Genomic DNA, 16,570 nt, shown 5'->3' with positions numbered 1-16,570 from the left:
CCCAAAGACAAAGCCATAAACATCTACACACACTGCAAATACACATTGAGTATTCTTCATGCTCATGCTGCAAGAAAGGGGATTAATCAATGCTCAGGGTACTCCCATCACTAATGTACTGCCTCTCATCCTTAAACTTTTAGAGGCAGCACAACTCCCAAAATAGGTAGCAATCGTTCACTGCAGGAGACACCAGACTCCAAGAGATCCACTGTTCAGAGAAATACGTTTGCTGAGCAGCCAAGTGAGCTGCTCAACAGCCGTATCCCTCCTACCTTCTTCTTCTCATTCCAAAGGCCATGCTCTTGCCCCAATATTCATCAGAACAATTACATTTACTCTACAAACCTGACAATCCCCAAACACACAGGGATGGCTCTTTCAAGGGCCAAAGCTTCTCCTTCAAGACCAACAAGCACAAATCACTGTCACTGACTTACACAACTGCTTTCATGTCAGTATTCAGGCTCTGTATAAACTCTGAGCTCCTATGATCACACATCCCTCCTGAAAAATCATCACTCACCAAGTCACTCAAAACTGTCAACCATATGTTACAACTTCTTCTCAGGGACATTTACCACCCACCTCTTTCCCAACCTACCAACTTCATGGACACACTCTGGGTGAAGACCAGCAGATAGGCTTCACATACATGCCTTACCACCAAACTTATCAGTACCTGCTCACATTCGTTTGTACTTTCTCTGGATAGATAGAGGCTCTTCCTATTGCTTGAGAGACACCTGACATAGTCTCCAAAGTTCTTATACAGGATATTATTACCAGATTTGGACTACCTCAGATTATCCAATCAGATAATAGTCCAGCCTTCACCTCTCAAATTACTCAACAGGTGGCCTAAAGCCTTAACCTTACTTGGCACTTACACATACCATATCACCCTCAATCCTTGGGCAAAGTGGAAAAGGTAAATGGGCTATTAAAAACTCACCTCACAAAATTTATCTTAGAATTACATCAGCCATGGGCCCAACTCCTTCCCTTAGCTCTAACTAAACTCAGGGCACCTACTTTCCTAAGTCTTTTTGAGCTCATGTATTGCAAGCCATTTCTGCTCTACATATTTCCTGCTCCTGATAACCTCCCCCCATCACTGACTTTACTCAGGTTCTGTCCTTTCTCCAATACTTGCTCCAACAACAAGATGACCTCTGTGTTCCACAGCCAATATAATATACCCAGATAATACCCAGCCACAGTCTTCTATAGCTCCTGGAGACTTAATGTATCTAAAATCTTCGAAGCCCACAGGATTACAGCCAAAGTGGTCTGGACCCCACATGATCATCCTCACAACACCCACCACAATCAAGGTTGCTAGCCTTTTGTCCTGGTTCCACTTCACCCAAGCTAAATGGTGCCCTGACCACAACATTGTCTCTGATTCCCAGCCCACATCACCAGAGTGGTCATCACAACCTCTGTTGCCCACTCACCTCCACCTCACCAAGATTTCAGACCCACTCTCCCCCAGTGGTAACTGCCCAACATGAGGATATTTATAATTTGGTCCCTAGTTACACTCACAACAATCCTCTCACAACCATCCACACCTCCACTCTACAACTTCTACCTCATCATACATTGTGGCACTGCTGTTAATGCTGGACCTTGTACCACCATTGTTGCTGAAAAAAACTGGACCCCGGGAGCCCTCACACTTGAGGTGACTTGGTGCTCCATAGCCACAAGTACAGATCCCCTCAGAAAATCCTTCTGTTATGGCTATGATGGTGACCTCCACCTGGCTTTTTACTTATGCCCAAAAAACCCTAGCTATCCACCCTGTTATGACCCTGCTAATTTTTACTGCCCTTATTGGGGGTGTGAATCAATAGATGCTATAACCCTGATGCCTTCTGGACAAACCATGATGCCTATCTTTACATTAATGTGTCTTATGCATCTAAATGTGGTTCAATCTTCATATCTCCTTTTAAACTACACTTCATGTCCAAAACCCAGATTCATTCTCACTTTTACCTGATGTTTGAATTTTGGGATTCTGGATCTATAGGGGGGCTCATGCTTTTGGGTATGAAGGTCACAGAACACATCTAATCCTCCACAAAGGACTACTTCCCAACCTACAACCACTTAATCTCTTACCCAGCTCCTCACCTTCTCTTCATACCACTACCTAAACATCCATACATTAACTCCTTAATGACACCTTTCAGTTTCTCCCGTTACGCAAACTCCCAATGCCACAGGTCTCTTGGAGTGATGCCTTAGTTTACCCCTTCAAGAAGATCTATACATGGCCTACCCTGTCACACTAAATACCTCTTCTCTCCAAACCAATCCCAAAGCCCATATCATTGGTCCTTTAAACCTGACTCCAAAATAACTTTGGCCTAACAACCTTTCTTGTGTCTATCACCCCAAGCCCTCTCCTTCTGCCTCAAAGTTACAAAATCTCACATCTTGCACACACATTCACTCCATTCCAGCTTCAATTCCTGTCTGCCCTCCATACGGACAGTTCTTTGTCTGTGGCCATGGGGCCTTTACCTGTCTCCCATCCACTTGGCAGGGCACATGCACTCTGGCAGTAGTAGCACCGCAAGTCACACTCCATACCGAGGCCCAAATCATAACAGGGCTACAAGTCTCACTCTCAGCACACCACAAAATATCCCGTAGGTCTCCCACAATAGCAGTGTCCTACATTCTACCTGGTATAGGTGTCTTTTCTAACACTGGCATGGGTGCTGGAGGCATAGAGGTAGCCTCAAACTTTTACACTGAACTCTCGTATGAACTAAAAACCTCCATCTATGGTATTTCAAGATCTATTGACATTCTCAAAGGTCAAATTAATTCTCTAGCTGCTGGGTGCTCCAAAACTGTTGAGTCCTTGAGGTCCTATCTGCAGACAAGGGTGGTACTCGTGCTATGCTGGAAGAAGAACGTTGTTACTTCGTTAATCAATCAGGTATCATCAAAAGTGAGGTAAAAAGCTCCGAGATTTGGCAGCCAATATTAACAAATGGGTTGGGGACTCCTCCCTCTGGTCTTGTTGGTGGCCTACCCTAGACTCTTGGGCCCACATCACCATCCCCATTCTTAGTCCTCTTAGCACAATCATGTTTCTGCTGCTCATTGCACCTTGTATTTTTAAACTTTTCTCAAGATTTCTCCAATCCAGGATTTGCACAGTCACTGCCAAGGAACTCATCATCCTGGCTGAGGCCCCCAACACCAGCTTCACATAGATGGTGCCCATTGTCCCACTGCCCCCTACCACAATGATGCCCCCTTTCAGCAGGAAGCAGCCTAAGAGAGTCATCCCTCCTATAACCAAAAGATGGGAATGATGGGTTTCCACCCAAGTTAAAATGCTACCTGGTCACCATGGCAATGAGCCAACAAGGTGTGGCCCAGGGATAGCCATGTGCCAAGCCCCACCTTTTTCCTTCCTGTCTGGGTTACAACTTCCTACTTCCTTTTTACATCTTGTTTCCTTTTTCCCACCTGCTGCCCAATCACCATTTGCCACATCATACAGACAACCTCTTAAACCCCACCCCCATCCTGGCCCTATATAGCCATTGTTCTGGCATGGCCCTCAGAAAGTCCTTGCGTTTTTCTTTCCCTGTCTCTCTTTCTGTCCCTCTCTGCAGCCTTCCTGTGCCTGCAAAAAGGCATTTTTTACTTTGTTTTGTTTTTTCACTCCTGCAAAAAATCTAACATGATATTAAAACAAATCTATCTTGCCACCCCTTAATTGAATTTGGTTCATTTATATTTAAAAGAAGTTTTTGGTAAGTGAGGATATACTGTTATTTTGTTAATTGCTTTCCAATTTTTTAGTAGTTTCTTTTTTCCTTTCCGCTGCTACTATCTTCCTTAGTGATATCATGATTTTCAATAATAGTATGGTTTAATTCCTTCCTGTTTATCTTTTGTGGATATAATACAGGTTTTTACTTTGCAGTAACTATGAAATTTACATGAAATATCTTGCAATTACATCAGCTATTTTAATTTAATTCAATTGCATATAAAAGCTCTATATATTTACTCCCCCAACATAATTTATAATTTTTGATGGTTTTAGTATTGTGTCTTCATTAACAAATTTGTATAACTATGGTTATTGCAGTGCTTTTTATTTTACCTTTTATACCTGAATTATAGGTCATTTACTCAACACTATTTTAGTATTGAGTGTCTTACATTTGGATATACATTTACTTTTAGAATGAGTTTTATCCTTTCCAGTTGTATTGTGAATAAATTACTGGAGTCAACTAAACTCGAACTCTGAACCTCTACAACTACCAGCTAAACAAATTTCTTTAATACAATGAGCCTGTCTCAAGTGTTTTATGTATACTAACAAAAAATGGACTAATATGCAATCATTAATATTTACTATGAGAATTATTGAGAGAATGGCACATCCTAAATGCTAAAAAAAAATGGTAACTAATACAACTGCGACTATTACCACTATTGTTTGTATTCTACTAGACTATGAAGTCTCTGGGGACCATTTCAGCATGGAGGATCAGAGACCACTGGGGGCGGCAGGGGATGAGGACACTGGTACCTGGGGAGGTTAACTCTATTTGACCTTGCAAGTCAACCTGCAGAGGCGGGCCCCAATGTCCAGACTCCATGGAATGTCCCTACTCTGAGTAGAATGAACCATCTCTAGCTTGACTGACTTCTGAAACTCTTTGCATCAGTTTTTGTGCTGTGAGCCATGGATAATTTCAGGCAAATTCAAAGATGAATTTCAAAAAGAAGCAAGGAATTACTTAATCACTGACACAGATACAAATAGAACAGCTGAAAGATGTTTTGCTTTTTATAATCACTATTTTAGGAACTCATTTTTTCTAAAACCCATGAAAAAGCTGAAAGCCAGGCATGGTGGCACACATGTATAATCCCAGCACTCAGGAGGCTGAGGCAGGAGGATTGCTGTGATTTTGAGGCCAGCCTGGGTTACATAGTGAGTTCAAGGCCAGCATGGACTATGGAGAGAGAGACCCATCTCAAAAACCAAATGGAAAGAAAAGAGAAGAGGAAAGCAGAAGAGAGGAGAGAAGAGGAGAGGAGATTAGAAAGGAAAAGAAAAAGCTGAAGTTCTGCTAAAAGCTGGTATGCAAGGGCCAAAAGGCTGAGGAGAATAAAACCCATAAAAAAGGCAGAGAATAATCTCTAAAGCTGAGGATAGTTTGTTCCTTTTTTGTGTAAATTAATCTATTTCAAAAGAATGCTTGTTCAGCAGTGGAACACTGAAAACCACATAAGGAGAAAAGAGTGAAATTACCTCTCATTTCCACTTTTCTGTTTCATGTTTTGCAGTGCTGAGCAGAGAACCTATGGCTTGTCCACACTGGTCAAGCAGTCCACCACTGCGTGACATCCCTGGTCCTCACCCTTCAGCCTCACAAGTAAAGTCACTGTGACAGTGTTGGTAACCCTACTGGGCTATTGGATGAAATCTTCCATTTCCCTTATGTAGCTATATTTTCTAATGATACAAATAGCAGGCATTCATTGTGGAAAAATGTAAATAAAGCAAAGATTAACATTTAGTAACATTAAATTCTGTACACATTTCTCTACACATTTTTACATAGCTTGTTATATGTACCATTTTATATCCTGCTTTTCAATATAACATTAATTTTGGTTTTTCATTAACATATAGTTATTGTACATATTCATGTGGTAGAGTCAGAATCATTACACAGGTATACAAAGCAGGGCACTTAGCATTTCTACCTGTGTTAGTCAGCTTTCTGTTACTGTTTATGATTAACTTGTTAAGAGAACAGATTTATTTTGACTCACAGGTTTGGTGGGTTCAGTCCATGACTGATGGTCACCACTGCTTTTGTGCCTGCGGTAAGACAGCATATTATGGTAGAAGAGAGCGGTGGAATAACACTGCTCACCTGAGGGTCAGGGAGCAAAAGAGTGAGGAGGGGCCAGGGTGTTAATGTCCAGTTAAAGGCCACAAAAACCAAGGCCTAAAGCGCCCCCCTACTAGACCACAGCTCGTAGAGGCTCTGCCCTCTGCCAGCAGGTCTCTGCTGAGAATGCAGCCTTTGGGAGGCATGTACTGTAACATCCAAAGTATATGACCATCTTCTTCAATATGTATCCTTTCTTTGAGTTGAGAACCTTCACACTCCTGTCTACAGTTCTTTATAAAATATATACTAAGGTTGGTGAACCATAGTCATCCTACTGGGGTATTGGATGAAATCTTCCATTTCCCTTATGTAGCTATATTTTCTAATGATACAAATAGCAGGCATTCATTGTGGAAAAATGTAAATAAAGCAAAGATTAAAATTTAGTAACATTAAATTCTGTTAAAGTATACAAAAATATGAGGAAACCTAATGCTGCTATCTCCCAGATATATTCTTATTCATTGGGAAAACCCCACTGATAAACAGTTCTATAGGTAGAAAGTGAAAAGGAAATGATCTTTTCTTTCACAGTACATCCTTACTGTCAGAATTTTCTTTCCAAGTAATTGCAGTTATATTTGAATAAATGTGCTTAGAGGAAAAGATCATATGCATGTATCAGCATACATATGCATATTTTTAATTAATTTAGAAAACAAGTATAATACTTTATCCATTATATGTGTGGCTCTTTTCATTATCTGATATGGACCTATTCATGAAACAAGTCCATATCAGATAATCTTTCTTTTTAGTGGCTCAATTATATTCCATTTTGTCCATATCACATTACTATTTAACCAGTTATCTATCAATGGATATTTCTCTTTTTTACTATGACAGCACCACAGGGAACATTTATAGGTGTTTTGTATGTGCTTAACATACACCCATGCCACACACAAACACAGAAACACACTTCTGTAGGGAAAACTCTAACTAAATTACTAGTCATAGTATTATAAATTAAAGGGGTAATTCCATTGCTTGAAATACTAAGGTTTCAAATACATTGCCCATTTCCACAGTCCCTCCTTGTCCCTCCTAGCTTGAGCTTTCCGCAGGAAGGAGAGTAGGCCCAGGTCAGTCAGGCCACTAACATGGTGGCTGAATAAGAATAATGATTCTAGCAAACAAAGTAAAAGTTACAACATCGCTGCTGACACAGCCTCAAAAACTGTGCAGCACTGCTTCTTCCACAGAAATCTGCTCAGATACAAGAAGAGGCACAGACCCCACCTCATCATGTGCAGTCAGTCACACTCAGATCGTCATGCAGAATGGGAGACATCGTTTCAGATATTTAAAAAATTAACCATCCCCACTCTCCAGTAGGTTTGAACAAATTTACACTTTTGTGGAGTATATTACAATACCTGCGCCAGGGATGTAGCTCAGCGGCATGAGTTCCTCCTACTTGGCAAGTGCAAGGTCCTGAGTTCGATTCCTGGGACCAGAAAAAAAAATACTTATTTCCTAAGCCCTTTGAAAATCTGATTAATTAAAAATGATTACTCCGACACTAATTTGCTTCACATCTGTATATCAGTAACACTGAGGGAACGTCTGTATCTTTAGTGGCCCCTTAGATTTCTATTCCTGATATCTGGCCATTTATAAACTTTTGTTTTGGATGTTTATTAATTTTAAGAGTAATTTGGAAATGAAAAAATTGTTCCTTTCATTATAATTATAAATGTGTTTTGGATGTTGTGCTTCCTCTTCATCTTCATAGTTTTAAAATTTTTTGTCATACTGAAATTTATAATTTGTCCATAGTTACATGTTGTCAGTATTTTTTATTTACCGAGTTTAGATCTTGACAAAAAAGTCAGCTTTGTTCCACCATTATTTGTTAATATTCTGAAATTTTTTATAGGATTTGATCATTTACCTTGCAATCTGCTTCATATAATGTTACCAGACTGAACACCTTGGCAATATCCCCTTAGTCAGTACATCACAATTTTTATGTACTGTTGGGTTCTAGTTGTTAATGTCTTTCCCCAAATTGAAACTTTTCTTCAATGCCAGATATCCCCCAAAATTCTCATTTCTTATGACTGTATCTATTTTACCAAAATTTGTTTTTATTTTATTTCTGATTATTTCCTACATACATGACTCCATTTTTGTTGTTTTCTAATTCTGATTTATATTGTTCTACATTATTTCTTAATATGCTGCAGTTGTGGTCTATGCATGTATTCCTGTGATATTTTCATTATTTGTAGATAAATTACTCTAATTCTCCTCTTTCCTAATAATAAATTTGTATTACATTCCTCTTCTCAGTTTTCTGTTACCATTTCTATAGAATGTTAAGTGGTAAGGTGGTTTTTATAAGAGCTCCCTCTTCTGCTACCTTTGTGAAATGTTTAAAAATTTAGCGCCTTCTTTTCTGAAATGGTCACCCGCTAAAGCGGGTAATGACCCTAGGTACATGTGCCACGGTGGGCACAGAGCCCTCTGTGTTGGCGCGCAGTACAAGTTCCCAGCATCGCCCCGGAGGCTGAGCATTCAGGTTTAATTTCAGAGTTGGCACTTTGCAATAAATAAGTGGGTTTGGGGTTGCAGTTTGGGCACTTGGTCTCTAACAGTTTTGCCATCACTGCCCTGGAGTAATCTGTCCTGTTCCCTGGTCCATGTTATTTCTGTTCTGCTCAAATTTGATTCCATCTGCAACAGTTTTGCTCTGTAATAACCTATCTCCAGAGAAAGCCCTGGCTGATTCGTTTCAAAATTTCTTATGCCCTACGGCATTCCGAGTACTTTCCAAATTTACAAAGAACTTCACATTATCTATTATTACAATGGGCAAAATCCTACCTGGGGTTATCTTCTGTTCTGTGATTGGCTTCTCAATGAAGATCTCTTGGGTATTTGGGAGCTCTTTGGTTCTCAAGTTCTTTGCTTTCCTTTGCTTTCTTCTAGGTCCTTTTCTCCCTCTTTTGCTTTAGCAATTACTGAAACTTTACAAAACGGTAGAAATTTTCACTGTTTATGTACTTTTTCCCTCATATATCCTTTATAAAATTGGAGTTTTTAAAATGTTACATGTTTAAATGGTAAATGTAGTTAAGTGACATAGGAAAAGTGAAAGGGAGAACAGAAAGTGGGAAATTCCTGTGAAACAGAGACAAACGTCCCGTATATATAGCCCATACCCATGCAGGAAGGACACTCACACTGCAGACTTTTGGAGACTTTGCTCCATCATCCACGTAACAGACAACGCCGTTCCGGTTTTCATCATGGCCAACAGGTGTATCCTCCAAATCGCTCTCCTGTTGTCCTTCACATCTCTCTCTTTAAGCTACAACTTGCTTCAGCTCCAACAGCAGCAACGCAGGAGCACTTTGGCCTGTCTGGAGCTTCTGAAACAGCTGAAAGAAAAGCCTGAATACTGCCTGAAGGACAGGATGGACTTCAAATTCCCCGAGGAGATCAGGCAACCACAGCAGTTCCAGAAGGAGAAGGCTGCTCTTGTCATTCAAGAGATGCTTCAGAACATCTTTGCTATTTTCAGAAAAAATGTCTCACACACTGTGTGGAATAAGACCACTGTGGAGAACCTGCTTGTTGAACTCCATCAGCAGATGGATCATCTGAAGTCAACAATCCTGCAGGAAAAACTGGAGGAGGAAAACTTTACCAAGGAGGACACCACGACCATTCTGCGCCTGAAGAGCTATTATTGGAGGATCAGGAGGTACCTGAACGCCAAGAAGAACAGCGTTTGTGCCTGGACAATAGTCCAGGTGGAACTCTTGAGGAACTTTTCCTTCATTGACAGACTCACAGATTGCTTCCAAGACTGAAGATCTGCTAGCTTGTTCCACTGGGACAGGAAATGCCTTCAGGAATGCTTCATTGACTGCCAACACATGCACTGCATGTGAAGGGACAGTAGAAGAGTTGAAGATCATTCATTAATTTATGAATTAAGTTATTTGTATTCTTTATTTAAATTTTTATCTTGGAAAATAAATTATTTATGACACAAGATCAAATGGGAGTTTTACATTCAACTTGATTTATGTAGTCACTAATGTCAACATTTGCTGAGCAGCTATGAGATGTTCTTTATGAAATATGGCCGCAGAGTAGTACTGTTTCTGGCCCCTGCCTTTGAGGAATTTAAAATCCAAGGAAGCCACACATAATACAGAAGGTAAGAGATAACCAGGGAACTTAAGCTTCTAGAGAAGTCAGAGTGACATGCACTGTTACGGGATTGGAAGGGCAAACAGGATGGGGCTAGAACCTGGGGTGCCACTATGACTGCTCTGTGCTCCAGGCTCTCTAGTAATAGAATTTGGCTCTAGAATTTGGCTGGCTCTCTGGGTAGTCTAAGGAGTACGTCAACTCTTACGTTCACGCTAAGCCCATTTTTTATTATTTGAGGAGCGCTCCCTTTTCAGAATATTTAAATATTCTGAAATTCTCACCTAAGGGTGAGAAGTCCTAGGCTCTCCTCTGCAACTTAATAAGTGGCTTTATTTTGCTGTGCATGGCATAGCCAAGATATGTGGGTTTCATAGAGCTGAGTGTATCTGCATCCTGGGAAAGGCACCAGTAGGAGAATAACCTTCTTTATGCCCTGGCAATCTGGCTTTTTCTTTGTCCCCAGTTTTGTCAAAAACCAAGTCTGTTCCTGGCACTGTAGCTTGCTCACACAGAATTTTGGGAATATTCTCTCTGGTTTTTCTGCCTCTCTGCATCTCTGAAACCTCATACTCCTCAAAGCCAGAACGAGTGCAGCAGGTGGAGTCCAATTTCAAGCCAAATACAAAGCCCTGAGGCATGAGAGATAAAGGATTTCAGGTGGGATAAAGGAGACCAACTTTCCCTAACACTTAACTGGAAAAATCAAGTGTTCCCAAAAGCTCTTTGGATACCTGGCCAACATGTACCAGCTGACTAGGTTTTTATCTTTACTGACCCCTTGGCTCTTATTTGTCCACCTGCAGCTACCACTTAATTAAAGATTCTAATAAACAGGCACTGTGCCGAGCACTATGCCCCTACTTGGATTTCACCTTCTTCACATGCACCCTTAAGTAGGAATCATTATATATTCCATTATAGAGGACAGGAAGATCTCAAAGAGGTTTAGTAACTGCCTCAAGACCATGTAGCTACTGAGGGGAGCTTTGAAAAAAAAAAAGCACATAGGGCAGAATAATAAAAGCGTTTAGTTGTATCTAGGCATTTTCTGCAAGGGCAGTTCAGAAATCTGAATTCCTCTCAAAGAGATCAACATTGAGAAGACATCTGCCAGGTCCTATTTTGCTGACAATGAACTCAGAGCTCCCCCTTCCTGCATGAGGCAAGTAATACACCAAAAGTGCCATCCTGGTGGGCTTGCCGCCATAGATCCAAACCAGTCAAGTGCCCTGTGAAACAATCAGTACTCCTTCTGTGTTCAGGCAGTTCCTTTAGAAATGGCTTGGCAATCAAAAGTATTCCAAATTCTTCTTGCCTCAAACAAAGAATTGAATGAGACGCCAAAAACGGTGCCAAAAGTGTTTGAAAAGTGTGGGGTAAATGGGTGTGAGAGAAACCAGCTCTGCAGAGCAAGCTTGGGCAGAACAAGAGAAACAGAAGGTAAAAGCAAAAATAAAAGTACATGCTGCGTCTGAGAAATTCAGCATGGGCTACCCTGGGAATTCAGATAGTGGCTCCCGCCATCTGGTCTTCTTTCGTGCCCTCCACATCTGCCCTGCAAGCTCCTGGGTTCCACGTATGGGTCCTGAGACTTATTTGGCGCTGTCTTGGGATCTTGTAATTGACAGGTCCCTGTCATTTCCCCAGCCAGCTTTTCCAGCCTTATCGCCTGTATCACTTCCTCCTCCAACTCCCCGTTTCAGCTCCACTAGAAGCTTTTCTGCAACAGGGCTCCCTTCTGTCTGGGGGTCAAGCACAAGATGTAGAAATGTATAGCCAGTGGTGGTGAACCTATGGCATGTGTGTTATTTTTCTGTTAAGACAAAAGATGTTAATGTATGTGTTGTTTTTTTTTATAAACCTCAGTATTCAGGTTTCATTGCAGTGTTGGCACTTTGTGATAAATAAGTGAGTTTTGGGTTGCAGTTTGGGCACTCGTCTCTCAAAGGTTTGCCATCACTGGACTCCAGGCAACACCTGGAGTAGCTGAGAGGATGCTGAAGATGTATCAGAAATGGGTCTAGACTGCCCACTGACTTCCGTGGGTCATACAGCCAAACTGAACCAGAAATTGGCCAGTTTTTGGAATGGCTTGCTTTGCCTGTGTACAGGGGTCAGAAGGACAGAGGCTTCTGCAGAATTTTAAATGCTATGTCACAGCTGAGCATACACATCCCCTGTGAACTATCTATAATACAAAACGTATATCCATCAAGAGTTGAAGATAAATGACAATTAAATTAATTCCAATAAAAATAGCCTAAGGTGATATTTACATATCCTTAATAGATAATTATGTATGAGTGCTAAAGCAAAATAAAATTGTTGCTTTAGCTGGCCACTACACTATTTCACAGGGATAATACTATTTTTAAAAATATCTAAGGAAAGTTTTGCGATAGAAAATCAGATCTTAAAGTTATGAGGATGACAACACAAAAGACAATAAAACATCTAGAGCATGTGATATGATTTGAATATGTCCCAAAATTAGTGTACTGGGAACCTTAATTCCCCAATGCAGCTGTTTGGAGAGGAGGGACCAAGAAGGAGGTATATAGGACAGAGTCCCTGTGAATGAATGAATTCCTTTCTTGCAGGAATGGGTTAGCTATTGTAGAAATCCAGCCTCATTTTCTCATATGCATACTCTTTCTTCGTTTCTACGTTGCAGCATGGGTTAGAGCTCAATGAGGCCCTCACCAGAGGCTGACAAGATGCAGCTGCTCAACCTGTGACTTCCCTGACTCCAGAACTATAAGCAAAAATAACTCCATCTCAGATATTCAGTTATAGCAACAGAAAATGCTAAGACAGCATATTTTTGGTGTTTCTTTGTTCTGAGCAGGAGACCAATAGAAGCCCCCTACATAATCCAAAGCTATGATGCTCCCTGAGAATTTTTAATGGGAAGAAACACAGGACATTTCAAAGCATCTCCCATGCAACTTGAAATTGTATGCACTAAAGCGCTGAGACTCTCTACCTCACTTTGTTCCAAACTTTGGTTTGGGACAAATTTTCATCCCTATCTATATGAAGTCTTTATGGGTGTACAATTTCTGTGTATTTTCAAAAGTGTCCTGGTTTATATTGTCAAATAGCCTGGGGTGGCCAGAACTTCATGGTGACCCAAACTGGCAGGGACAGAAGGCAGACCAATAACGACAGGACCACCTTCCCCTTCCCACCTTATGCCTTAGGGTTCCAGAGAAATCACGAGAGGGCATGGCACTGCCACAGACACGGGTTAAGAGGTAGAACCTCCTTGCTTAGCTCTTGAGCAGTAAGAGGTGGCAAACCAATTATGGAAAAGTTGGCTAAACCCATGGATATGCGGCTGCAGAGCAGTATCAGGGAATAGTCTGATAGTCTTTCTTGCAATTATTGGAGCAGATATGTAGGCACTTTATGTGACTTTAAACACTTTCAGGGACTTAGATTACATGTGATCAGGTATTGATTCATAAAATACTGTTTTGGTTTTCTTCTTCAGGTCTCACTATATTTTATTCAGGTCTCACAGTTCAAGCTGGGCCTGAACTCACTGTGTAGACCAGACTGGCCTCAAGCTCATGACGATCCTCCTGCCTCAACCTTCCGAGTGCTGAGATTATAGGTATGCACCACCATGTCTGGCCAATACTTTTTTTTTGAGATGGGTTCTTACTTTGTTGCTCAGATTTGCCTTGAACTCATGATCCTCCCCCTTTGGCCTCCTAAGTGGTTGTGATTTCAAGTGTTTACCATCACACAGTCTTCATAAAATATTAAGAAAATGAAAAGAGCATGCCATAGACTGTGAGAAATATTTCAAATCACACATCTGATAAAGCAGATACTCATATTCTGCTTATATTAATAATAGGCTTCAAAAGTACTCTGAAAACTTAATAACAAAAGAAACCCCACCAACTCAAACAAATGGATAATGTATTTCAATGAACACTTTACCAAAGAAAAAAACATTAAAAAAAAGAAGAAACATGAATAGCAAGTAAGGACACGGACATGGTAAAGCCATCCTTGGGGACTTTCGATAGCTTTGTCTAGATGATGAATATAAAATATACTTTGGTTACAGAGAAGCGCACTCCACTCTGAGGACCTGCTATAGCCATTGCCCTGGCTACAGAACATCCGTAAGCCATCTTGACTGAGTCTGTGTGTGACGCATAGGCGGTCTGCGCAGCAGACATGACCGGCCTGGTCAGTGTGGACCCCCTCTTGGCTACTCAGGCTGTGAGACAGACAGAGCAGGCAATTTGTAGGTCAGAGAGTGTGTGCACCCAGAACCGGACCTTGACTGTTACAGACATCTTTCTCTAAATTTTTTTGCAGCAATGCACCTTGAGCCTAAAGAATGACCTGTCTTAGGAAACCTTTTGTCCGCAACACTAATTGTTGCTTTTTAACACAAGTTCAATTGTTTCAAATCTCCTAGAATTGTTCACTTTCAACAAACTCCAATTATTGGACTAGAGTGCCAGTATAGTGCTCTCCTAATTCAGTAGGATCAAGTTAATTATTCAACTCAATTAATGTGATGGAGAGGACTCCAGAAACTTGTTCACATCAGAATTCACCAAATCAGTAAATTCCGCTTCAATTAATATTGATTGAAATTCTCATTTTTGTTTATTCCTTGCACATAGTGCTCTTCTTCTTTTTTTCATAGTGGTCTTAAAAAACCCAAAATGTATTATTTAAGTTATACTCTTTCAACCGTTAGCTTAGGAATTTTTAAAAAATAGAGCCCATTTCGAAATACATCCTTAGGGGGCTGGGGATTTAGCTCAGCAGCACAGTGCCTGCCTGGCAAGGGCAAGGTCATGAGTTCAATTCCTGGTGCTGGAAGAAAAACAAAAAACAAAACAAAACAAAAAAACCCAAAATACATCCTTAAATCAGGCATGGTGATGCATACCTGTAATTCCAGTACATGGGAGGCTGAGGCAGGAAGATTGCTGGGAATTTATGGCCAACTTGAATTACGTAGCAACACCATGCCTAAAGAAAAAAAATCCAACTTTCTTAAGACAAAGGAAAGAAGTGTAATAGACCTCAAGTCACATATCTGATAAAAGACTAAAATGAATGCATAAAGAACTCTCAAAACTCAGTGATAAAAAACCAAATAACCCACTAACAGAAGAACAAAAGTTTTGAACATATACATCAAAGAAGATACACAAAGACAAACAGAAAAGGACATATGATCAGTGTCACCAGGCACTAGGGAAGTGCGAATTGAGGCACAATGAGCTGAATAAGCAGTGCGTGCCCGTAGTCCAGCTACTTAGGAGTATGAGACAGGAGGACCGCAAGTTCCAGGCTAGCCGGGGAAACTTAGTGAGACTCTAAATTAAAAAATAAAAATAGAAAAGTATGTAGCTCAGTGGGGGAGCTCTCAACTAGTGTGTGTGAGATGTGTGAGACCCTGGGTTCAATCCCTAATACAGCAAAACTAAACAAATCACACTATGAGATACCACTACACTTATTAGAATGGCTAGAGTTAAGATTCATCATATCAAATACTTGCAAAGAAATGGAGCAACTGGGACTCTCATACAGTGCTACCAGCAATAAAAAATGGTGTAGCTATTTTGGAAAACTATTTTGCAGTTTCTTAAGCAGGTGAACATATACTTAATCATGAGTGAACAAATCCATTCCCAAGGGAAAAGAATATCTATACACTGGCTTGCAAATGAATGTCTTAGGAGTTATATTTGAAGTAGTCTAAAAACTAAACAATTCAAATGTCCATTTGTTATGGTTGGGAACCAAAATGTCTCCCCAAAAGGTGCATGGTGGTAAAGGTTTGGTTGGATCATGATTATCTCATGAGGATTTCGAGAGCTCTAACTAATCAGCAGAACAATCCACAGAAGCGGAGAATAATTTGGTGGCATTGTTGGGAGGCGATGAAAACGGGAGGCAGAATTTAGTTGAAGTGAGTGGATTGTGGAGCTGTGACCTTGGGTCTGATGGCCTAGCCCTCTCTCTCTGGCTCTTTCCCTTGCTCTCTTCTTCCTGGCTGCCATGAATTGATGAAGCGACTAGCTTTCCTGCACCACATCCTCCCACCATGACATTCTGCCTCACTCTGGGCCCAGAAGCAGAGGAGTCAAGTTCCCACGGGCTGAAACCCCTAAAACTGACAGCCAAAAACAAACTTTCCTCTTTTAAGTTGTTATTATCACATATTTTTTGTTTTGTTTTGTTTTTGTTTTTTTCCAGTACCAGGAATCGAACTCACGACCTTGCGCTTGCCAGGCAGGCGCTGTGCCGCTGAGCTAAATCCCCAGCCCCCTCACATGTTTTTTTCACAGCTATGGAAAGCTAATACACTGTAGAAGTGAATGACTGAAGAAATCATGGTATAACCATCCAATGGAATACTATTCATCAATAAAAAGAAATGAATC

At 40.8% G+C, this 16,570-nt stretch overlaps 1 protein-coding gene and 1 long non-coding RNA gene across 3 annotated transcripts in view; one reads left to right on the top strand and one right to left on the bottom strand.

The window, feature by feature from the left end:
- The first annotated feature begins 9,160 nt into the window (after positions 1-9,160).
- Ifnb1 (interferon, beta 1, fibroblast) lies at positions 9,161-9,842 on the top strand. The gene has a single exon (XM_005388742.2). It carries the CDS (start codon positions 9,221-9,223, stop codon positions 9,785-9,787), a length of 567 nt encoding a protein of 188 aa, XP_005388799.1. The 5' UTR covers positions 9,161-9,220; the 3' UTR covers positions 9,788-9,842.
- Positions 9,843-15,069: 5,227 nt separating this feature from the next.
- The window catches only part of LOC102004111, a 35,130-nt gene continuing 33,629 nt past the window's right edge, over positions 15,070-16,570 (bottom strand). For both annotated transcript variants that reach the window (XR_261646.2, XR_001234811.1), the window contains one exon: positions 15,070-15,146. This is a non-coding gene — a long non-coding RNA (uncharacterized LOC102004111). The remainder of the gene's footprint in view (positions 15,147-16,570) is intronic.

Source organism: Chinchilla lanigera, unplaced genomic scaffold, assembly GCF_000276665.1.
Source record: "Chinchilla lanigera isolate Chin_1 unplaced genomic scaffold, ChiLan1.0 scaffold00033, whole genome shotgun sequence".
In the NCBI taxonomy this organism is placed as follows: domain Eukaryota; kingdom Metazoa; phylum Chordata; class Mammalia; order Rodentia; family Chinchillidae; genus Chinchilla; species Chinchilla lanigera.
This window is presented reverse-complemented; position numbering and strand designations above follow the sequence as displayed.

Coding starts and splice junctions, on each gene's coding strand:
- Ifnb1 (XM_005388742.2), top strand. CDS start 9,221: ATGGCCAACAGGTGTATCCTCCAAATCGCTCTCCTGTTGTCCTTCACA.